The 25,151-nt window shown below is 46.7% G+C and overlaps 1 protein-coding gene across 1 annotated transcript in view; it reads left to right on the top strand.

The window, feature by feature from the left end:
- PRDM7 (PR/SET domain 7) overlaps nt 1-23,630 on the top strand; it is a gene marked incomplete at both ends in the record, with an annotated part of 66,227 nt that extends 42,597 nt beyond the window's left edge. Inside the window, 10 exons of the mRNA XM_080827773.1 lie at nt 8,207-8,360; nt 8,774-8,897; nt 9,261-9,368; nt 14,821-14,870; nt 16,798-16,954; nt 17,592-17,693; nt 17,908-18,179; nt 18,586-18,653; nt 19,769-19,962; nt 23,593-23,630. Coding sequence (XP_080683899.1) covers nt 8,207-8,360; nt 8,774-8,897; nt 9,261-9,368; nt 14,821-14,870; nt 16,798-16,954; nt 17,592-17,693; nt 17,908-18,179; nt 18,586-18,653; nt 19,769-19,962; nt 23,593-23,630 — 1,267 coding nt within the window. The remainder of the gene's footprint in view (nt 1-8,206; nt 8,361-8,773; nt 8,898-9,260; nt 9,369-14,820; nt 14,871-16,797; nt 16,955-17,591; nt 17,694-17,907; nt 18,180-18,585; nt 18,654-19,768; nt 19,963-23,592) is intronic.
- Nucleotides 23,631-25,151: the final 1,521 nt, after the last annotated feature.

The following is a 25,151-nucleotide window of genomic DNA, read 5'->3' on the forward strand; positions in this document are numbered from 1 at the left end:
CTGTATAAAGCTGTGCAAAATTAGATGTTTTCAACACTACTTTATTATCATCAAGTTTACTAGAGATTTTGTCTTATCTGTGAGGTCAAGTTTGGAAAAATTAAGTGCCTTTTGGGGCCCCCGGGTGGCTCCGTCGGTAAAGCATCCGACTCTTGGTTTCGGCCCAGGTCATGGTCTCAGGGTCGTGAGATCCAGCCCCACGTCAGGCCTCACAGCAAGCTCCACACTCAGTGCTGAGGCTGCTTGGGCTTCTTTCCCCCTCTCCCCCTGCTCCCCCAATCCCGACCTCGTAAATAGATAAACTCTCTAAAAAAAAGAAAAAAGAACCAAATGACTTCTCCAAGGACACGCATCTAGGGTTCTTGCGAATGGTGAGTGAAGGCCCCGCCTTCTGTTGGTGGCATTTCCATTAAGGCCAATGTCTCTCCTTTAGCTCCACCATTCCTGAGAAGTCCATAAAAGGTAACAACAGTGCCGGCACCAGGTATCTCTGGAGGAGAACACTGACCCAGTGACACAGTGTGATATCTTGAGTTGTGCAAACGTACTGTTGGGGGAGCCTTGGCAGATTGGACACTTTGACCCTCCCGCGGCGGCTGCGCAAGGTTTCGGCATTCTAGTAAGGAAAGTAAGCGGGAGATAGAGAGAGAGATACGGATGTCTAGAGATATTTAGCCTAATGCTTTTCATTCATTCTTTAAGTGAGCATTTAAGTTATTTACAGTAAATATTTGTAAACTTTTTTAAGTGAAGAAAGAAAAATAAAACACAACATTTCAAATGACACAGAAGTAAAGCAAGGCTTCCCTGGAGCCTGCCACAGGCACTGAAGTCCCTGTTACCAAGCCCTGTGTCTCCTTCTGGCATGTGACCATACATATATTAGGGTTGGTTTATTATTTTTGATACAATTTGTTCTACATGTTATTTTGCTTTCATAACAATACCACTGAGACATTAATCTGTGTTAAAAAGTCACTTGAACCATTTCACTAGGTTTCCATTGTTTTTTTTAAAGATTTTATTTATTTATTTGAAGACAGAGATCACAAGTAGGCAGAGAGGCAGGCAGAGAGAGACGAGGAAGCAGGCCCATTGCTGAGCAGAGAGCCCGACGCGGGGCTCGATCCCAGGACCCTGGAATCATGACCTGAGCCGAAGGCAGAGGCTTTAACCCACTGAGCCACCCAGGCACCCCTGACCACTTTCTTTAAAAAATAAAATCTCGGGGCGCCTGGGTGGCTCAGTGGGTTAAAGCCTCTGCCTTCGGCTCAGGTCATGATCTCAGGGTCCTGGGATTGAGCCCCTGGGATCGAGCCCCGCATTGGGCTCTCTGCTCAGCAGGGAGCCTGCTTCCTCGTCTCTCTCTGCCTGCCTCTCTGCCTACTTGTGATCTCTGTCTTCAAATAAATAAATAAAATCTTAAAAAAAAATAAAAAATAAAATCTCTTGCTATTGTAAAATTTGTGGGTAAAAACAAAATTAACATACTTCATTTCTTGCCCATGAAGTATAACTATGGGTTAAATCTTGAAAATTAGAATTTCTGGGTCGGAAAGTATGTAGAAGTTACATCTTCATGGTTATTCTCAAAATTATTTTCATAGAGACTGTACCAATACATCCCTTCTCCCAGTCTTTCAGGACACAGGCTGTTTACTCAAACCCCCAACAGTGTATCTTCTCCCAAATAATTTGAAATTTACTTTCCTTAATGAATATGTCATTGTATATGGTGGACCGGAATTTACCAGAATTCTCCAGAAAAACAGAAGCACGTATAGTGGTTATACACGTAGTATGTATGTATGTATGTATGTGTGTGTGTATTTGTTTGTTGATTGACTGATCTATTCACTCACTCACTCATTCATTCTGGCTGCGAGAGTGTCTGGAGGTTAAGCTCATGCAGCAGCCAGGAAGGCACAGGTTGCTAATGCCGGTGCCCATCCACCCAGCGTCTCTGCTTTGCACCAACGTGAGGAGGTGCTTCGCCCTGATTCACAATGGGGGTCGCAGGGGCAAAGAGGGCAGCTCTCTGGAGGGAAGAACGGCGTCCAGGGTCACCAGGGCAGCCGCGTACGTGCACAGGCTCAGCCCCACCAGGAGGACCCCCAGCAGGAAGGCACGGGTTTGGGGGGGTTGGGGGGAAGCAGCCCCTGCCCCCTGGGGTATCCCCCTTGGTACAAGCCTTGTTGGTCTGTGGAGGTCCTGCGGAACGGTGACTCAAGTAGCCCCTCATCGTGCCCCACTGTCCACATCCCCACACTCTTCTCCTGGATCCACCCACACTGGCACACCCACCGGCTCATTTATGGATTCCAAAAACCAAGAGCAGCTACTGTGGGTCAGGCAGAGTTGGGCACAGGGAAGACCAGATAGCTAATAAAAGTATACATATATTACTATATGCCACTGTCCTAACTCATCTGAACCTCACAATGACCCAGAGGTGGGAATTATTCCCCACTTTACAGGTGAGGAAAATGAGGCACAAGGATTAAGCGGCCTGCCCAAACACCTTACAGAGTGTGTCAGACCTGGGATTTGAGCTCAAGTTCTTAACCACCACTCTGGGCTTTCATTCTAAATCACACCCCGTTTCACCCTTCGCTGTTTCACCTTCTCTCCACCTTGGTTTCCCCCCAGGCATAGCACCTGTGTTTTGTTTTCTTTTGTTTTAAAGATTTTATGTATTTAAGAGAGAGAACCCTTGGCAGATGGAGAGGGAGAAGCACGCTCCCTGCTCAGTCGGCAGCCTGATGTAGGGCTCAATCCCAGAACCCTGGGGTCATGACCTGAGCCAAAGGCAGATGCTTAACCAGCTGAGCCAAGGCACACCTGTGTTCTTTTGTATTGAACGCACTTTTCTCTTATTTCCAGCCACCTCCCAGCCCCATCCTTGGATCCCTGGAAGACTGACCTTCCAGGCCAGGCAGAAGGCAACAGTGAACCGCAGGCCAGAAACAGCATAGCATGGAGATGACAGCCAAGCTGAGGTTGTCTGGTGATCATGGAGGCAGTGATGCGGGACACAAAAGCAAAAGAAATGCAGGTTAAACTGAATCTCCCTACAGCTTGCAGCCCACGGAGGGATACTTGACAAATGCAAAGTGTGACCTTCCTCAAGGAACTCAGGACTGCCTGGGTGTCTGCAGGCTTATGTTGACTGAAGACTGGGAGTAATGTTGTTTCGGCCCGGCTAGCCCCTCAGGGTCCTGAGAGCCTTGCTTCCAGATTCCATAGAGACTTGCGCTATCCCTCACCCCTGCTAATTAAAAATTTTAACCAGTCACTCCTCACAATCCCAGTCCCGCTCCTTCTGCCCACAGGTCCTGTTCCGGGAGCAAGGAAGGGGTGAAGGCAGAGGCAGCGAGAGACAGGAGGCCCCTAAGTCTCCCGACTAGGCTCTGAGACTATTCCTGGCGGGGGGAGACGCTGAGACAGAGAGGAACAAGAGGTAGGGGGACAAAACAAGTTGTCACAACAGTCTCAAGGCCACAAGCTTCCTGGTCAGTTCTCCATAAAAGACTCCCACCGGAAGCCCTCACTGGCAACCCACTCAGGACCCCTCTCATTCTGGAGAGCTTTTTCCCCCTTTCCGTTCTCATCTCCACTTAACAAGCTTCCACTTTGCTTCACCCTTTTCTTTCAGCGAGATTCACTCTTGGACTCCATGAGACAAGACCCCCGCACCCCTGTAACAGCAGGAGAGAGGAGAAAAGGCCGTCCCCATCCCAGTCTGTGCCGCTGTCACTGGATGATGTACCCTTAAGGTCGGGAACCCCCTGAAACCTCCAAGCCAGGGCTCACAGAGGGAAGACATGTTGATGGGGACTGCCAACCCCTCAGGGACTGTGCAAAGGCTATCTCTCAAAAGGGAGGCCCCAGTTGGGGCTCACCAGGCTTCTTGAGGCGGGACACCCAGCCCACAGCCACCAGCAGAGGCTGTCAGAACCCTGGAGGACTCGGGCTGTCCATGGCTGAGGAGGGGCTCCCAGAGGAGTTTCTGCCCATGGCCACAGGTCGGACCTCCTGGGCCCCTGCACTGACCCTGAAGTCCCAGAAGCCTTTGGTGATGGAACCCAGTGAGCTCTGCGCTCCCCCAGACCCAGGGCTGGGACTGGGGGTCTGCGCCGTCCACACAGCTCCCCCAGGAAGACACATAAAATTAACCACCCCAGGGCCTACTTCTCAATTCCATATTGAATTATATATACTGTATACTCATTTGCCAAAATGAACACTTTTAATACTTAAGTTTATAAGAAATGTTCATATCCGACAGGCTAGCCTACCCATTAGTCTTAATTATTTTCATTTCCTTACTATTTGCTTTTATTTTTACACATCATCTTTTTAACCTGCTTGGAAAATTCCACAAATTAAATTGTTATTTTTATAGGAATACATTAACATATGGAGACCCGATGTGTTTATAACACTGAGTATTTCTGTGGGAGAGCGCATTATGCCTTTCCATTTGTTTCTTTTCTTTCTGTCATTATCCTTTTGAATTTTTCTTATTTGTGGCTAAGTCTTGGTTTGGGGAGTTTTTTTGAAGGGGTCTAAGTTTTGTTTCAGTTTTGCTATTTAATGGGTCCTTTAACTGCCCTGCACCTTATCCAACAGGAAGAGACCACCTTGCAAACGTACCCCTACTTCACCTATAATAGGTGAACTTCTCTCCTAACCCTGCAGGAGGAAGGATGTTTTCCTAGCAATACCCTGGCCAATGAGAGACAGTCCTAGCTCAGCCAAGGAGAAGTCACGGTGCTTCAACTCCCTTTACTCCAGTGAACTTTTTGTCTATAATGGCTTCCCAAACCCCCTTCTCCTCTCTAAAAGATGGGCCTTTCCTTTGTTCTGAGAGCCATCCTATGGCTTTGCCCTCATTTGCTAGTCCTGGATTGCAATTCTCTGCTATTCCAGGATAAAGCCCTTTCTGCTGCTAAAATAACTGGCAGCTTTATTTTTAAGGTTAACAGTGAGCACTTGAAGAGAAGGATTTTTTTTTTAATCTCACGTTTCTTTGAACCATAAAGCTGACAGCAGGGACCACATAGATTCTCATGCACAAGACCGACCATCAACTCTGCACCCACCCAAACATCGACCACTACACAGATGGTCTCACAATTTCCGGAAGCTCCTCGCTCTCTCACTGCTCCCTCTACTCCCAGCCCCCACCCAGCACTCTTCTCAGGGGAACCTGAGAGGTCTGTGGGCCCTTAGAGGTCCGACTGGCCACTCCCTTCATGACGGCTGAGCTGGGCAAACTTTGCCTGGAATCTGGCGGTCCTTCCTTGGTAAGAATTCTGGGGTTTGGAGCCCTACTTCAGGGAAACTGTGTTATGTTTTTATGTTCAAAATTTAGTAAGAGCCAGAAACATTATTCCCATTTTATTTTCTGAAAACCGGTAAGTCTTAAACTGGCCCACCTCAGTGGACTGAGTGTCCTTATAGCTGATGCTTCATTTTTATGCAAAATACTTGCATATTATTTCAAGGTTTTTTTCCCTTGATTTTATTTATGTCTCCTTCCTTCTGATGACTTTTCTTCTTTTTTTAGTACGGAGCACTTCACAGATGCGCATGTCATCCTCGAACAGGAAGCATGCTAATCTTCTCTGTATCATTCCACTAAGCCAGCACTACGTCTGATGACTTTGAGACCTACATAATTTAAACACGCTTTTTACTCACTTCCACTTTTAGTTTAAGACTTCTCTGAGTGGCAGCACCTGAGTGCTCAGTTAGTTAAGCATCCGTCTTTGGATTTTGGCTCAGGTCATGAACTGAGGGTCGTGAGATCAAGCCCTGGATGGAGCCCCACCTCGAGTCCCAATCCAGGCTCCTCACTGGGCATGGAACCTACTTGAGATTCTCTCTCTCTATCTCTCTATCTCTCTATCTCTCTCTCCCTCCCTCTGCCCCTCACCACCGCCCCCCACCTCGTGTTCTCTCTCAAAAAAAAAAAAAGAAAGAAAGAAAGAAAGAAAAGATAAAGAATTCTCAGTGGTTTCCTTTTTTTTTTTTTTTTAAGATTTTACTTATTTATTTGACAGATCACAAGTAGGCAGAGAGGCAGGCGGAGAGAGAGGAAGGGAAGCAGGCTCCCCGCGGAGCAGAGAGCCCGATGCGGGACTCGATCCCCGGATCCTGTGATCATGACCTGAGCCGAAGGCAGAGGCTTTAAGCCACTGAGCCACCCAGGCACCCCTCTCAGTGGTTTTCTAATATACCTACTCTTCCGTTTGTCGTGTTTAAAGCTTTGAGCCGTGTAGACCTTATTTGATGTCTATACTTAGTTTCATCACACATTACTGAACTACACAGTTGTCCCCTGAATGTAATGCGATATTCATTGTACACTAAATGGTCACATCTAGCTATTGCTAAAGATGGATTCTACAAGGAAGGGCACAGATGGCCTAGGGGACCCTTCCAGGGCCTGAAAGTCTGGTCGAGCAAAGAATCTTTGTGCCAGGTCCACCCTAAAGACCCGCGGTCAGCTCAACGCGCTGGGCTCAGCCTGAGAGGCAGGGAACTCTGCTCCGTCTCCTGCCCTGCCCCGCCTTCACCAGCGTCTGGGTACCGAAAAGTCAAGGAAAACTGCCATACTGCGCCTGCGCGCTGCGGTTTCTTGACAGACACGTACTGGACTCCGAGCAGCCAATCCCCGCGGGGTGAGGCGGGACCGTCCACGGGGGTGGGGTTCTGTCGGTGACTGACACACACAGCTGGCCCTACGCTCCGCCCCCTTAGGCCCTTCCTGCCCGCCGATTGGAAGGACTACTTTGCTTGCGGCGCTGATTGGTGGCTTCTGCCTGACACGGCAGTACAAGCCGGTATCGCGCCGACCAGCGCGTCTCACTTCTCACCAGGCTGGAAGCGCGCGGGGGCCTCTGGAGGGCGCCAGACCGGGGTGGGCGGTGAGGGCCTCCAGGGAGACTGACGGGAAAACGGACGCCCCTGCAGTGCCCTGTGAAACCCTTCTAAACCCTGACTCTGAAACCTTCAAACCCCACCCGGGAGACCCTGGGACCCCTCACCCTGGCTGGCTCCAGCTCCCCTCAGCCGCAGGGGGACACCAGATCTCGCCGCCTCAAGGGAACCCAATTCCTCTGCCTTGGGGGGTCCTCACAGCTCGGCGGGAGACCCCCCAACCCCCAAGCACCTCGGCTGCAGAAACCTCAAATCCTTCACCCAGAGAAACACTAAATCCCTAATACTTAGAGGCCCAAATCCCCCTGAGTAACACAAATCACCCTCAGCCTGAGGCACCCCCAAAACCCTCAGCTCGAGACACCCGAAATGTACCGCCCACAGAGAGCACATCCCCCCAGCCTCGGAGACCCTGAGGCCCCTCCGCCTGCAAGCTCGTAAATCTCTCCGGCTCAGCAGACCCCAAGGAACCTCCACGTCAGAAAACCTAAAGCCGGTTCACGAGAGACTACGGATCTTAGAACGCGAGACCTCTAATCTCTTCAGTCTCCAAGATCCCAAATCCTCTCAGCCCGAGCGTTCTCAATCTCTCCAGCCTGAAAGACCCCAAATCTTGTCCTCAGAGACTGCCAACACCGTCAGCCTGAGGAACCCCAGATGTCCTCTGCCGGACGCCCCAGATACCCTTGACATGAGAGACCCCAACCCCTCCCCCCGAGTGAGACCAAATCCCCTCACCCCGAGCTCTCTCTGTCCCTTGGAGAGCCAGACTGCTCACACCACATTTTTCCAGAATCCCCAGTGGGACATCCCGAGAAACCCTCCTTTGGGAAGTACTCTCCTCCTCTCCCTGGAGCAGAGCTGTGGGCGTCTGTCAGCAGCCCCAGCCTTCAGGGACCCCCAGGCCTCCTCGGTGCTCTTCTGGCCTTGCACCTCAGGACTCCCAGCAAACGCCGCCGCCGGCAGCCTCATCCCTCCAGCCTCATCCCTCCAGCCTCATCCCTCCAGCCTCCCTCCCTCAGACGCCGAGCTGCAGGGAATGAAAGAAACAAAACCCAGCTCTCCTTAGCATGTCTGTCAAGGCCGGGAGAGACTCCTCCCTGCCACCAAGACCCCAGACCTCCCCTGCATCTTCTCATCCTCTCTGGGGCCCCCACATGTTCTTGTTCTGGACCCCCCGCCCAAATGGGGGAGACAGACGCGGCTCTGGGCAGTGGTCTGGGCTGTCACCCACTCTCAGCACCTTCTTCTTCCACAGGCGCTTTGGCCTTGGGGCAGAGAGACTCATGCGGCCACTGCAGGCCTCAGAGTCCGAGCAGGGCCTGCCCGGAGGTCCCAGCACCAGGAGCCTCAACAGGCCCCCAGAGGAGACCCCTGAGAGAGACTTGGGGAGAACAGGGTGGAAGCCCACGGTGAGAGGTGTGGGAGAAGCTGGGCTCCAAGCACGGTCTGTAGGAAGGTCGAGGAGGGGGTGGTGACAAGGAGCCGCTCCCTGGAGCACCACAGACTCCTGGCCTCCACCGGCGGGGGAGCCTCTCTGTGAATGGACGCAGGGTGGAGGCGCTTGCTCCTTTACAGGATGGGGGAGGGGACATAGGACAGAACCATCAGCAATGGCTCTTTGTCAGGAGACAGCTAGGGAAAGGCTCTGCGCTTGTTCGGTTAATCAGGACACCATCAGGAGGGAGAGAAGCTCTTCACCCCGCTTCACAGGAGCACTCGGAGGAATCAGGAATCGGGGAATGCACAGTTAGGTGGGGGGAGGCCCAGCTCGAAGTCCCGACTGGGATTAGTAAGCCACTGATGGAATCTCCCCTTTCCCTAGGCCAAAGATGCTTTCAAAGACATTTCCATGTACTTCTCCAAGGAAGAGTGGACAGAGATGGGAGACTGGGAGAAAATCCGATACAGGAATGTGAAAAGGAACTACGAAGCCCTGATAACTATAGGTAACCGGAAGTGCTGGGTGCTGATGAGCCTGGGAAACATGAGCCAGGCCTGCCGCCCCGCCGTAGTTGGCCTCTGGAGTGGCTCCGTCCGCTCCTAGCTCCCTTCCGTGTGAGGACAAATCTGGAGCAAAATTGTGTTCTTCCCTATCAGTGCAGGGCTCGTGCTGGCGATGCAGAACTCACCCCTTGCCCTGCTCTCAACTCCACCAGCCCCTTGCCCTGCTCTCAACTCCACCAGCCCCTGCCCTGCTCTCAACTCCACCAGTTGAGTCGCCCTGACTGGGTGGTACTGTCCTCTGCCACTGTGCTTGGTTCCTCCTTCTAGTTCTTCCCTTTGAGGACCAGAAGTCTGCTTCTTTCCAGGTCTCAGAGCCCCTCGACCGGCTTTCATGTGTCACCGCAGGCAGGCCATCAAACCGCAAGTAGATGACACTGAGGATTCGGACGAAGAATGGACGCCAAGGCAGCAAGGTGAGGGGGCCAGGGAGATGTCGGGTTTCCTCCTGAAACCCAAGGTTCAGGGCTCAGCTGCATCTCAGGAGTCAACAAAGGAAACTCTTTCCTTAAAAACATAAACCCAAGGGGTGCCTGGGTGGCTCAGCGGGTTAAGCCTCTGCCTTCGGCTCAGGTCATGATCTCAGGGTCCTGGGATCGAGCCCCGCATCAAGCCCCGCATCGGGCTCTCTGCTCAGCAGGGAGCCTGCTCCTCCCCCCAACCCTGCCTACTTCTCTGCCTACTTGTGATCTCTCTCCCTGTCAGATAAATAAATAAAATCTTTAAAAAAAAAAAAAACATAAACCCAAGACGTAAAACAGCATATCATATAGTAAGAGGGTACTCATATAAAGTTTTTAAATGTGGACAATAATTATATCATTTGTAAATACACTAATAGTATATAATAGTTGGTAAACGTATAAAAACAAAAGAAATGCCAAATTCAGAATAGTTGTAAGAGAAAATGGAAAGGGCGGCAAGTGGTTTTGCTGTGTCTTGGCTAGTTATCTCTTTTTTTAAAGATTCCATTTATTTGAGAGAGAGAGAGAGCGAGAGCACGTGCATGAGAGCCCAGGTTGGGGGAGGAGCAGACAGAGAGAGAGAAACAGACTCCGCGGAGCAGGGAGCCTGAAGCAGACCAATGCCAGGACCCTGGGGTCATGACCTGAGCTGAAGGCAAACACTTAACCAATTGAGCCACCCAGGTGCCCTATTTTTCTATTTGTTTTTATTTTTGTTTTTGAATTTTAAAATAGAAATTAAAAGTTATAAAGATAAAAATTTTAAAAAAAGATACACAGTTGTGGCAGAATGTTGAGATAAGGCTGAATGGTGGTGGATATATAGGTTTTACATAGGATTCTCCACACCTTTTTATATATTTAAAATTCATCATTTTTTTTAAAAAGGCTGTTTTTCCTAAACATTATTACCTAATGAAAGGGCAGTTAAAGAAACCTTAATTAGACTGTAAGTCCACCAAAGAACTAATCTCCGTGATTCCTATCACAGTTATTGGATTAAATGTCTTAGAAGAGAATATGATGAACATATGTAAAGATACATTATTGTTTGTGTTTATTTAATCACACACATAATCTTGTTACCCCAAAATGAGCCAGATTCTTTTTCTTATCATCCAGAGTCTTAATTCTGGATGAGGGTTTGAGATAATTCTGGAAAGGTCCATCTTCATTTTTTTTAAGTTTTCATTTTAATTCCAGTTAGTTAACATACAGTGTTGTTATATTAGTTTCAGGTATGTAATATAGTAATTAACACTTCCATGCAACCTGTGCTTATCATAATAAGTGAACTCCTTAATCCCCAAAACCTATTTAACTCATCCCCTCACCCACCGCCCCCCTGGTAACCATCAGTGTGTTCTCCTCTATAGTTTGGAATTTGTTTCTTGGTTTGCCTCTTTTTTTCCCCTTTGCTCATTTGTTTTGTTTCTTAAATTCCACACATCAGTGAAATCATGTGGTAATTATCCTTCTCTGAACGACTTACGTCACATAGTATAATACTCTTGTTCCATCCATGTTGTTGCAAATGGCAAGATTTCATTCTTTTTTATAGCTAATATTCATATATATTATACAGAGATATAGATATATTTATATGTATATATGTATAAGTATATATATCACATCTTCTACACTTGATCTTAGCCAAAAGGCCGAGAAGCGATATATATCACATCTTCTTTATCCATTTGTCACTTGGACACTTGGACTGTTTCCGTAGTTTGGCTATTATAGATATTGATGGTATAAACACTGGGGTGCATGTATCCCTTTGAATCAGTACTTTTTTATTCTTTGCATAATATCTAGTAGTGCAATTGCTAGATCATAGGGTAGTTCTATTTTTAACTTTTCAAGGAAACTCCATTCTGTTTTCTGAAGTAGCTGCACTAGTTTGCATTCTCACCAACAGTGCAAGAGGGTTCCCCTTTCTCCACATCCTCACCCTGTGTTGTTGATTTTAGTCACTGTGACAGGTGTGAGATGACATCTTTTGTAGCTTTTATTTGTATTTCCCTGATGATCAGTGACGGTGAGCATCTTTTCATGTCTGTTGGCCATCTGTATGTCTTTTTTGAAAAAACGTCTGTTCATGTCTTCTGCCCATTTTTTAATTGGATCATTCATTTTGGAGGTGTTGAGTTTTATAAATTCTTTATATATTTTGGATAGTAGCCCTTTATCAGATATGTCATTTGTGGGGCACCTGGGTGGCTCAGTGGGTTAAGGCCTCTGCCTTTGGCTCGGGTCATGTTCCCAGGGTCCTGGGATCGAGCCCCGCATCTGGCTCTCTGCTCAGTGGGGAGCCTGCTTCCCCCTCTCTCTGCCTGCCTCTCTGCCTAATTGTGGTCTCTGTCTGTCAAATAAATAAATAAAATCTTAAAAAAAAAAAGTTATGTCATTTACAAATACCTTCTCCCATTCTGTAGGCAGCCTTTTAATTTTCTTGGTTGCTTCCTTCACTGTGCAGAAGGTTTTCATTTCAATGTAGTCCCAGTAGTTTATTTCTGCTTGTTTCCCTTGACTCAAGAGACATATCTAGAAAGAAGTATCTGTGACCAATGGCAAAGAGGTTACTGCCTGTGCTCTCCTCCAGGATTCTTATGGTATTAGGTCTTGCATTTAGGTCTTTAATCCATTTTGTGTTCGGTGTAAGGAAGTTGTCCAGTTTCATTCTCTTGCATGTTGCCGTCCAGTTTTCCCAACACCATTTGTTGAAGAGCTTTATCATTTTCTCATTGGATATTCTTTCTGGCTTTGTTGAAGATCAATCGATCATATAGTTGTGGATTCACTTTTGGGTTTTCTTTTCTGTTCCATTGATCTGTGTGTCTATGTTTATGCCAGTACCATACTGTTTTAATTACTAGAGCTTTGTAATAGGACTTGAAGTGCAGAATTGTGTTGCCTCCAGCTTTGCTTTCCTTTTTTAAGGCATCTTTATTCTTTTGCATGCATCATTTGTTGAAAAGATTGTCCTTTCCCCATTCTATAGTCTTGGCATCCTTTACAAAGATTATTAAACTATATGGGCTTTCTATTCTGTTCCATAGATTATATGTCTGTCATTATGCCAATAATATACTGTTTTTTGTTTTTTTTGTTTTGTTTTGTTTTAAAGATTTTATTTATTTATTTGATAAAGATCACAAGTAGGCAGAGAGAGAGAGAGAGAGGACAAAGCAGGATCCCTGTAGAGCAGAGAGCCCGATGTGGGACTCGATCCCAGGACCCTGAGATCATGACCTGAGCTGAAGGCAGAGGCTTAACCCACTGAGCCACCCAGGCGCCCGCCAATAATAAACTGTTTTGTAGCCGTGTAATATGTTTTGAAATCAGAAAGTGTGAGTTCTCCAGCTTTGTTCTTCTTTCTCAAGATTGTTTTGGCTATTTGGGGTCCTCTGAAATTTCATATTAACTTTAGGATGACTTTTTCTATTTTTGCAAAAAGTACCATTGGGGTTTTGATAAGAATTGCATTGAATCTGTATATTGCTTTGTAGTGTAGACATCTTAATGATATTAAGACCCCTAATCCATGAACATGGGGTGTGTTTCCATTTATTTGTGTCTTCTTTAAATTCTTTCAGTAATGTTTTGTAGTTTTCAGTGTACAAATGTTACACCTCCTTGGTTAAGTTTGCTCCTAATTATTTCATTCCTTTTGGTGTTATTATAAATAAGACTGTTTTCTTAATTTCCTTTTTGGATTATTCATTGTTAGTACATACAAATGCAGATAACTTTTTTATTAAGTTCAATTAGCCATAATATAGTACATCATTAGTTTTTGATGTAGTGTTCAGTGATTCATTAGTTGTGTATAATACCCAATGCTCATCACATCACTTGCCCTCCTTTTTTTTTTTTTTAAGATTTTTATTTATTTATTTGACAGAGATCACAAGTAGGCAGAGAGGCAGGCAGAGAGAGAGGGGGGAAGCAGGCTCCCCGCTGAGCAGAGAGCCCGATGCGGGGCTGGATCCCAGAACCCTGGGATCATGACCTGAGCTGAAGGCAGAGGCTTTAACCCACTGAGCCACCCAGGCGCCCCTCACTTGCCGTCCTTAATACCCATCACCTAGTTACCCCGTCTCCCCACCCCCCCTACTAATTTTCTTTAAGATTCTGTTTGTTTGTTTATTTGAGAGTGAGAGAGCGTGCATACACGTTGGGGGTAGTGGCAGATGGAGATGGAATGGCAGAGACTCTTTTTTTTTTTAATTTTTTATTTTTTATTAACATATAATGTATTATTAGCCCCAGGGGTACAGGTCTGTGAATCGCCAGGTTTACACACTTCGCAGCACTCACCATAGCACATACCTTCCCCAATGTCCATAACCCAGCCACCCTATCCCTACCCCCTCCCCCCAAGCCTCAGTTTGTTTTGTAAGATTCAGAGTCTCTTACGGTTTGTCTCCCTCCCGATCCCATCTTGTTTCATTTTTTTCCTTCCCTGCCCCCCCAAACCCCTCACTTTGCCTCTCAACCTCCTCATATCAGGGAGATCATATGAAAATTGTCTTTCTCTGATTGACTTATTTCACTCAGCGTAAGAAAGGCAGAGACTCTTAAGGAGACTCTGTGCTGAGCACAGAGCCCAACATAGGGCTTGATCACAACTCCAAGATCACAACCAGAGCCAAAATCAAGAGTCAGGCACTCAACTGACTGAGCCACACAGGCAACCTAAATGCAATAAATTTTTTAGTGTTAATTTTGTACCCTGAAGCTTTGCTGAATTGATTTGTTCTCACAGGTTTTGTGTGTGTGTGTGTGTGTGTGTGTGGAATCTTTAGGATTTTCCACATTTAAGATCATGTCATCTGTGAACAAACAAAATTTTACCTCTTTCTTTCCAAAATGCATGTCCTTTTTTTTTTCCCCCTAATACCCTAGCTAGGACTTCCAGTACTATGTTGAATAGAGGTAGTGAGAGTGGACATCCTTGCCTTGTTCTTTTTTTTTTTTTTTTTTTTTTTGCCTTGTTCTTGATCTTAGAGGGAAAACTTTCAGTTTTTAACTGTAGAGTGTGATGTGGGAGATAGACTTTTTTATTGTGGTGAAGTAATTTCTTTCAATTCTCAGTTTTTTTAGTATTTTTGCCATAGAAGTTCATGGCATATGTTTTAATATGTGTAATAGATAACTCATGAACATAGGATGAAGCATAAATGAGGTTTTGTGTATTTTTTCTACATTTTAGGTAGGTTAGTTCATGCCACCAGTAGCAGCACGGGCTGTGATGATACTTCAGAAACCATTTTCTAATCACCCCTTGATAATCCACATACTCGCCACTCCCTAGTTAAGAACTCTGTGTCTCTAGTGAGAGCCTCTAGAGTCTGGAAATATTTACCTACCAGAACACTGATTTCTTATCACTTTATAGTCAGACCTTCTTGGGTGGCATTCAGAATGGAGCAGAGTAAACACCAGAAGGTGAGTATTTCCCAAAACCTGTTGACGAGAACATCTTTCTCATGGATTTAAACACAGGTAAGAGTAGGAGCTGATGCCTTCCTTTCCTGATCTCTTTAGCACAATATCCAATATCTTCATCACTTTAATAGCTAATAAAAACAGCAATGATATTAGCTACCACTTGTTTTATTTTCACTGCACTTCAGACTTTAAACATTCACATGAATAAACTTACTTAAACCTTACAACAACCCTATGAGTTGGGTACTATAAATATCACCATTTATAGATGAGCAAATTGAGACAAAGACATGTTTGATTATATACTTGAGATCACAGGACCAGTGGTAGTGCAGTCTAATCCCAAGCTCCTTCTCTAAACCACTTATAAGCTCATTAAAACTTTCAGAGTTTTGGGGGCACCTGGGTGGCTCAGTGGGTTAAAGCCTCTGCCTTCGGCTCAGGTCATGATCCCAGGGTCCTGGGATGGAGCCCCGCATCGGGCTCTCTGCTCAGCGGGGAGCCTTCCTCCTCCTCTCTCTCTCTGCCTGCCTCTCTGTCTACGTGTCTGTCAAATAAATTGAAAAAAAAAAAAAAACTTTCAGAGTTTTGTAAAATTTGCAACATTCATTTGATGATTTCAACCTCAGTTCTTTTCTATTATGCTAAAGTGAGAGATGAGCTAAGACCCTCTAAATAAGAGAAGCTTACAAATATACTAGCAATTCATACACTGGATGATCCCAGATGCAGAAGATAGGCTCTCCCTCCCCCACCAAGAGCTTCCCATTCTAGTAAGAGGAAGTATCTCCCATCCCTGAGTAGTTTCAGGTTTGCTGATTGAGAAACAACCAATAAAATGACTTTAAGATTTCCTATAGGTTGCATAATATTCATTAGAAACTCCAGATAGGTATCTGGAACTGATCTAAAATGTTCATACTTGTAGGAGAAAACCACAGCTGCTTCCTCTGGGCTCTCATTAGATAACTCTCATTTTGTTCAGAATTATTTGTGTAGACTGCCTCCACACCGCACGCTCTTTCTTCTCAGAAGTCCCAGGCCCAGCTTAAGGCACCAGAGGGCCCCTCAATGTTTTCTGCATGAGTAATTCCGCATTTACAGATTAAACAAAAAATAAAAAGTTCAAGGAATGCTAAAAATAATATCTGTGATTTAGATTTTGAACATGGGCACAACTGAGGGGGTAAATTGTAACCTCTTATTCCGACTATATTAAATACCTCACCAAACAATTTGATGATCATTATAATATTTTCTGTTTTCTATAACATTAAGAATTAGTATGTATACCAATTTATGGATCAGGAAACTGAAGAGAGCTAGCTGGTGCTCCAACCTTATTCAAACAAAATTGACAGGAACCAGCTAATCTAATTACAAATAGTCTTTCCTGGATATGGCAAATGGCAACTTTAGCATCCTTTTTTTTTTTTTTTTTTTTTAGTGTTTAGATACATTTCTGCCAACCCTTTGTCTTCTTCCCCGTCTCTCTACTCATGTCACCTCATTTTCCAGTTGTGTGCTGTCCCCTCCATTTGCCTCCATTTCCTCCTCCATCAAGTACCCACTAGTTTATAGAAGATCTCCTCTTTTCCTCTATGAGCCCTCATCACCTTCTATCTCACTATCACAGAGGATAGTGATTCTTCAACTAGTCTTCCCAAGTAATCTCCCTCCCTCACTCTCACTTTTATGGAAAATTTTGAGAAATTTAAAGGGAAAGAGCCTTAAGCCATGGGTTCTAGTCCCGAATTTGATACCCACTTATGCCCTTTCTTTTCCCTCTAGTATTCAGACTCTCTAGGTATTCCCAAGGGTTGTTGAAGTACTAACTAAAGTAATGCATGTGAAAACACACCATAAGCCTTAAAGGACTAAAGAAATGCATGTTGTCTTTTAATATGTGACTCTCACATTGAAGGGAATACCCAGGGCGCCATTAAGTGACGAATCTAGTTTGAAGGAATTATCAGAAACAGCAAAGTTGCTGAACACAAGTGGCTCAGAGCAGGGCCAGAAACCAGTGTCCCTTCCCGGAGAAGCAAGTACCTCTGGACATCATTCTCTACGAAAACTGGGTAAGAAAAAATAATATGGGGACTTTTAGTCCCTCTAAGTTCTCCAGAAAGGTTGATGAATACAATGTAGGTATGTGGGACAGACTTTGCCTAGGCCTGGGTTTAAGCTAGACTTACCTGAGACCTGTAGTTAGCACTGACGCCTTGGACAAATCTTATAAATTCTCTGAGCTCCTGAATGCTAATCTGTGGAATGAAGATAAAGATGTATAGTTTATATGTTGTTTGAAAGCATTAATTTAACATAAAATAATTGACCCACGCAAGTTGTCCAATAAATCCCTCGGTGATAATAAAGACCATACTTTCTTGGTGTTGAATGCCCAGGCCCTTGTTCAATGCCTGACATGTAATGTGCCCTCAACAATTATTTTCTGAATGAAGAAATATGTGAATGAACCATTTTCTAGGAGGAAAGATTACAAAGATTAACCTGATAATGGCGAAAAAAGTAAAATTGAATTAGCCATCTCTAGTCAGTATGGAATCTTACACTCTGAATAGTTTGGGGACGGCAGAGAACAGAGTATATAGAAGGACAGGTAATAATTTATCGGAGATGTTATGTTTTCTTACAAAACAGGGACTAACACTCCAGACCCCACCAACCTCACTCACATATTCTTTTCCAACTCAGAACTCAGGAGAAAGGATGTTGAAGTAAAGATGTATAGTCTACGAGAAAGAAAGAGTCTTGTGTACCAGGAGGTCAGCGAGCCCCAGGATGATGACTACCTCTGTAAGTGGCCATCTTGGCCCACTCTCAAAGGAACTTGTTCTCTCCTGGTACTGTAACTGGGTCTTGTCTTCGGGTCCCCAAATCATCCCCTCCCTCTAGTGACTGGGAGTACAAGGTAGAGGCCAAGTGATGTGAGTGTTGGGTTCTTTCTGAAACTGCTCAAGTCCAGGAACATGCAAAATCCTTTCCTAATCCCTGTTGCTCTCGCCTCCAGATTGTGAGAAGTGTCAGAACTTCTTCATTGACAGCTGTGCTGTTCACGGGCCCCCTACATTTGTAAAGGACAGTGCAGTGGATAAGGGGCAACCCAACCGCTCAGTCCTCACTCTGCCCCCTGGGCTGAGAATCAGACCATCAGGCATCCCTCAGGCTGGGCTTGGAGTGTGGAACGAGGCATCCGATCTGCCATTGGGGCTACACTTTGGCCCCTATGAGGGCCAGATCACAGAAGATGAAGAGGCAGCCAACAGTGGATACTCCTGGTTGGTGAGAACCATCACCTCTTCCCCCACCCTCTGGCTTCCCACAACCCTCCTGTGGATTGGGAGGACGTCACCTTCTACGTGGATGGGGGTTATAACATGGCTAGTTCTGTGTACTGAGTGGACTTTGCATGAACCTGGAGCTCCTACTTAAAGATCAGAGGGTAAGAGGAGGCATAACCATACAGACACAAACAGGCTCCTCCCTTGTGAGACCCCTGCCCTGAATTGACAAAGTGACCCAGATGTGTAGATGATGACTAAGGAGCACATCATGTGGTCACACTGGGGACTGATCCCATGCAGGCTGGAAGAGCACAGACTGCAGGAGAGTAAAATAATCCCTCTATTACCTCCCCACCAAAAAAAAAAAAAAAAAAAGGTCTTTAATTTCCCTTTCTCAAACTCAGATCACCAAAGGAAGAAACTGCTATGAGTACGTGGATGGAAAGGATAACTCTTGGGCCAACTGGATGAGGTAAGGCCAACAGGGTTCTGGCTTCCGGAGAAAACATTCACCCTCACAAACCCACACTCCTTTCCTTCTTGTCATGCCCCCTCAATGGTCTCCCTCAATCCTCTGTTCCGCATTTTTCTCCTTATAATGCTCTTTCACTTCGAGTAACAGTTTCAGTTAAAAGGAGCTAAGAACATAGTATATGTCCTCAAAATATGCTAGATAAAATTTGAACCCCGGAAAAAACCTTGAGGAGCCCAGATTCATGAGGAACACTGGATTCACACTTTCACTTATCACCTCAACATTCATAAGCACTTACTGTGTTCCACAGTGGAGTTCATTACTTACACATATTATGCAACCCATGTCCTATGGAAGACATATTGCAGATAGACAGTAGAGAATTGACTTTAGGAATATTTAACTATAATCTCCCTATTTTTCAAGGGCACTGAGTGTAGGGATAACCTAGAACAAGGGACCTTTAATGCATGAGGGCAGCAGTTCTTCCTAGCCTCAGTTCTAGTAGAACTGGTTCTGAAGCCTGTGTAAAAATGGGCTGCAGAATGGCCACAGGCCTCTGCACTTCATGATCCAGCCCCTTTCCTTGAGGGGCTCACATGTTAGCATTCACATGTGAATAAAATATTGTTTTTCTTTGTTGTTGTGCAAGACAGAGAGAGCTCCAAGGTTCTGTGGGAACTTGGGGGATGCATGCTTCAGACACGGTGTGGGGAGATTGGAGAAAGGCCTCTCAAAGGAAGATAGATTTGGGCTGAGTATGGAATGATGTGTAGTGGTCTAGAAGAAGAGTCCATGACCAAACACCATGCTATAAAACAGAATTAATTTAGAGTTTAGAGAAACTAGATGTCACTGGGCTTTGTGACCAATCAAAGTGACGGTGAGTCTGGAGTTGGGATTTGAAAAATGGTTAAGCAGGCAAAGGGGAGAGCCTTCTAGGCAGACTGAGGGCAGTGAGCAGAACTTAGAGATGGGAATTCATATGCTGTTTTGATGGAGGCTTGAGTATGAGCAGGGCATTCCCTGAGGAGCAGTGGGGGCGTGGGCGGCATAACAGCATGGAGGCCTTCAGGTGGTGGGAACTTACCTCCTCTGGTCCTCTTTCCCAGGTACGTGAACTGTGCCAGGGATGATGAGGAGCAGAACCTGGTGGCCTTTCAGTATCGCAGGCAGATCTTCTACCGAACCTGCCGGGTCATCAGGCCAGGCTGCGAACTGCTGGTCTGGTACGGGGACGAGTACGGCCAGGAGCTGGGCATCAAGTGGGGAAGCAAGTGGAAGAGCGAGCTCGCGGCAGGGAAAGGTGGGCACCACTGCTCTCCAAAACGGAAGGAGAAGGAAGATCTCTCCTTGGCGGTTTCCGAAGTCCAACTCTTAAGAAGCGTAAACCCTGTCTAAAGTCAATGCAGTTGCAATTCCGATGCTTCAGAAATAATTCAGAATTCACAGGCATGAGACTCTTAGGAACATTTTTTTCATTTTTAATTTCTGTTCTGATTTCTTAAATACTTCATACACAAAATATATAATAGAATATACTGATAAAAAATTGTAGAGGCAAAAAACAAGTTTTCAAGCACCTACCAGCTCTCTTACCAAGGCAGTTTCTTCTGCCCTTTTAGCTCTTTCTTCTTAATTTGCTCCATATTTCTTTCTTTTTTTTTTTTTTTTTGGCTCCATATTTCTAAATGATATCTGTCTGTTGGTGTGCACTCACCCATAATTCAGGTAGCTGTCATGGGAGTCCCTACTCTGTGCCAGACAGGCTTCCAGGACTGAACAAGGTTTTCAGAGTCACTGCTCATCAGCAGCTGATGACTGAATGAACGAGGGAAACACGTGCACATAGGTATGCGTGTGCATAACAGCACACAACAATTAGTGCTTTGAAAATCAAGCTAGTCCTCAGAAAGTGTCTGGGGACCAATGTGAGGGAAGGGTGAGTGCAACAGAGCTTGGATAGGAAAGGGCTCTCCCAGGAGGTACCAATTGAGGTGTGCAAACACCTGTGAGCAAAGGATTCCAGCCAAAGGGGGTCTACCTGGATGGCTGCCCCGGGGCACAAGAGAGGTGGGTGTGTGTGGTGTGTGGCTGAGAACCACCCCCACCCGGATAGAGAAAGCACAGAGGTCAAGAATGGAGGTCAGAGATCCACAGACTTCCTAGAGTCTATGGTCCACGCTGACACACTGGGGGTTTTCCTGACTGAGATGAAACAATTGTGCAGTTTCCAACTGGCAAGTGGTATGTTCTGTTTTAAGATGATCCTATGGTTAATTTTGGAGAAAGATTGCAGTGGGGAATCCCCTCCAAGATTACATCATCTCTAAGTGAGAGAAGATGGCGGACTGGCAGAAGATGGATGGCGTTGGGGGTGATATATATCCCCGTAATGGGTTGGGAAAATATTTTGAAACAGGACTTCCTATTGTATTTGAAATGGGCTAAGACTGAAGGAAATAAATACACTATGAAGGGTATATTTTTCTATTATGATTTGTGGAAAACTAAAAAAGAAGCAATTTATAACGTAGTTGGGGCAGCAGGAGCCAGAGCCCTTTAGGCCATGAGACCTGTGCAAGTGTCTCATCCAATCTATATCCCACTTTCTAGTAGAGATCCAGATGCATACTGGTCCTCAGTAAAAAATGTCTTTTTTTTTTTTTAATTTTTTTTTAATTTTTTTTTTTTTTTTTTGACAGGCAGAGATTACAAGTAGGCAGAGGGGCAGACAGAGAGAGAGGAGGAAGCAGGCTCCCTGCTGAGCAGAGAGCCCGATGCGGGACTCGATCCCAGGACCCTGGGATCATGACCCGAGCCGAAGGCAGAGGCTTTAACCCACTGAGCCACCCAGGCGCCCTAAAAAATGTCTTTTTAAATGGGGAGACTCGGGTTCGTGTTTACTCACACATTCCATTGAAGTCACCCAGAGAGTTGCTGCCTCTCAAGGAAATGAAATCACTGCAAACGCTGTCACAGACTCATACAGCTTAGAAGGTGCTTGTATGTGGGGAAAGGTCACTGTTCATCTATATAAGGAGGGAAGCTTGCCTCTGATGCTACTTGAAGATACCTAGTCCGGGTGATACGTAGAAAAGCCCCTCAGTATGGGCTTTAGGATTTCTGAGGAGGATGTAGTGAGTAAAAACAGAATGGAAGAGTGAAGGAACCCTTGGCAGGAGACAGAGTTTGCACTGTCAATACAATAAAAATGAGTACCAGGGTGGCCTTACCAGGAGACAAAGCATACAACACAGCCAGTTGCGTCAACATCTCCCTGACCAAAAATTTCCTTTTTCAGCAGAACCAAAGCCAGAGATACATCCCTGCCCTTCTTGCACTCTGGCCTTCTCCAGTCAGAAATTCCTCAGCCAACATTTGGAACGCAATCACCCTTCTCAGATCCTCCCACGAATATCTGCAAGAAAACATTTCCAGCCGGAGGATCCCTGCCCAGGCGAACAAAATCACCAGCAGCAGCAACATTCTGATCCACAGAGCTGGAATGACAAAGCTAAAGGTCAAGAGGTCAAAGAAGGTTTCAAACCTTTGCTTGAAAGTGTAAGGCAGAGGAGAAATTCAAGAGCCTTTCCCACCCCATGCAAAGGACAAACAGGCTGTGAGGGAATGGTGGAGGAAGAGCCCAGCACAGGCCAGAAACTGAATCCAGAGGAGACAGGAAAATTATTCATGGGGGTAGGACTGTCAAGAATTATAAGAGTCAAATATAGAGGCAGTGGGCAAGGCTTCGATGATAGGTCACATCTCAGCAGACACCAGAGAACACACAAAGAAGAGAAGCCCTCTGTTGGCAAGGAGCTGAGGAGAGAGTTCATTCGTAGGTCAGTCCTTGTTACACACCAGAGGACACACACAGGAGAGAAGCCCTACGTTTGCAGGGAGTGTGGGCGAGGCTTTACACGGAGGTCAAATCTCATCACACACCAGAGGACACACACAGGGGAGAAGCCCTACGTTTGCAGGGAGTGTGGGCGAGGCTTTACATGGAGGTCAAATCTCATCACACACCAGAGGACACACACAGGGGAGAAGCCCTACGTTTGCAGGGAGTGTGGGCGAGGCTTTACGCAGAGGTCAGATCTCATCAGACACCAGAGGACACACACAGGGGAGAAGCCCTACGTTTGCAGGGAGTGTGGGCGAGGCTTTACACGGAGGTCAAATCTCATCACACACCAGAGGACACACACAGGGGAGAAGCCCTACGTTTGCAGGGAGTGTGGGCGAGGCTTTACATGGAGGTCAAATCTCATCACACACCAGAGGACACACACAGGGGAGAAGCCCTACGTTTGCAGGGAGTGTGGGCGAGGCTTTACATGGAGGTCAAATCTCATCACACACCAGAGGACACACACAGGGGAGAAGCCCTACGTTTGCAGGGAGTGTGGGCGAGGCTTTACGCAGAGGTCAGATCTCATCAGACACCAGAGGACACACACAGGGGAGAAGCCCTACGTTTGCAGGGAGTGTGGGCGAGGCTTTACGCAGAGGTCAAATCTCATTACACACCAGAGGACACACACAGAGGCTTTACCAATAAATTGCATCTCCACAACCAGAGGAAAAATGTAGCCACCACACACTCCATACCCCAGCTCTGAGGGAGGTTCAGAGGAAGCCTACTGAGCCCTTACACCCTAAGACTATAATGAGAGCACGTATAACTGATTAAAGAAATTCTCTAGTTTCGGGACAACAGATGAAGTATACAAACGGGGGAAGGTTCCTTAAGTGCTCTGGAGATGTCAACACCAATCCCCTCCATGGTTTTTTGCCCTCCTGTTCTAATAAATTTTATGTTCATACGCATCTGAAGTCCACATCATGCACCTCATTCCCCTCTTATCACTGAAAGCAGAAGGCTCCAGGAGGGTGAGATGACTCCTATTTTTGGTCCATGTCTCCACAGGAAGATTCAGCCCCTGGAAAGGAGTAAGTCAGGAGTGAATCTAGTCAGAGCACGGAAGAATCCATTTCGGGGCCAGGGAGCGAAATCAAGGATTTGACACGGACTCCTCAGGGAAGGGAATTCTCTGGTCTCTTGGGATGTGTGGTGTTTTCTCCTCATAGACCCCTGCCCTCTGCTGCCGTCCTCCTCACCTGGCTTCTGCTGACCCCTCTCCAGGTTTCCTCCCACCTTCGCACCCTCAGTGAACACGAAGGGGAGACGGGCATATGTGTACATACGCGTACCTGCGCATGTGCACGTCTGTGTGCACGTCTGTGTGCACATCTGTGGCTCCGTCTGGGACCCCTCCTCTCTCTCACACTCTCCTTGCAATTGGCATCGCCTGTGCACAGCATACAGAATCCATACCAGACTGGAGTGGGTTCGAGTTTCTGCTCTGCCCTCACCAGCCGTGTGACTTAGGGCAAGATCCTCCACTTCTGTGTGCCCGTTTCGTCATCTGAAGAATGGGAACGGTAACTCCAGCCTTCAGGCTGGATGGTCCAAGTTGAGTGAGCACGGGCACAACCCAGCACAGAGATGCTGAGAACGCAAGTCCCTCCCGCTTTGCTGTTCTCACGCAACGTTCAATGGCCATGTCTTCAAGGGCCTTAGTGCCGCACAGGGGAGGACAGAGAGAACCCAGGGGAGGGAGCCAGAATCAGGGGCTGGTCAGGTACCACTGCTTTCTCTGCACAGACTCAGCTACCCTGAGGAGGAGGGGTGAGGTCAGGGATGCAAACTGGGGGGTCCATTTCCCTCCAGGCCGCTGCCCTCCCCACCCAGCCTGAGCAGCTCAGAACCCCGCAACACAGGCAGGCAGTACAGACAGTAACCTGTGAAACCAGACCCTCACCCACCCCTTGCTGAGAACAGACTCTGGGCTCCGCATCTGTAGGAAATGGACACCCCATGAGTCCCTGAGCCCCTCCCTGCCCCATCCACACTCAGCGCCCACGAAGCCCGCACTCAGTTTCTGCAGCACACCTCCCTCGCACCTGGGCCCCTGCTGGCTTAAGGCGTTCGTGCATAAACGCAAACCCTGTGGTTTAAGGCACAACCGAGGCAATCTTGAAATTCTCAATTATTTTATCTTTAAACTTACGGATGGGAAGCAAAGTCTGAAAGGACAACAGAGCAGGAAAGATATGCACAGCATCGGCCATTCCTGGCCGTTCCCACTCACATATACGGTCCGCAGCGCCCCAGGATCACAGAATTCCCACAGACACAACAGGTGGGAGGTAGCAGGACGGGAAATGAACACAAAGTAAGTATGTTGCAACCACTACTGGGCACTCGAGGGTGCTGACAGCTTTTCTTAGAACCAGAACTCACTTCCAATGCAAAGAGGAGGCGATGGTATTCTAGGAAGCACACAGATGAGGGCCACTGTCACTTCGCTCCAGCCGGAGTGACCTCCCTGCTTCTGAGGAAGAGCAGCTCATTCCAGTTCCTGCTAGAGTGGCTTCATGGAGGCTGAATTCCAAACCTCAACCCTCCCAGGAGATACCAAAAGG

The sequence above is a fragment of the Martes martes genome (assembly GCF_963455335.1).
Source record: "Martes martes genome assembly, chromosome: 17".
Taxonomy (NCBI): Eukaryota; Metazoa; Chordata; class Mammalia; order Carnivora; family Mustelidae; genus Martes; species Martes martes.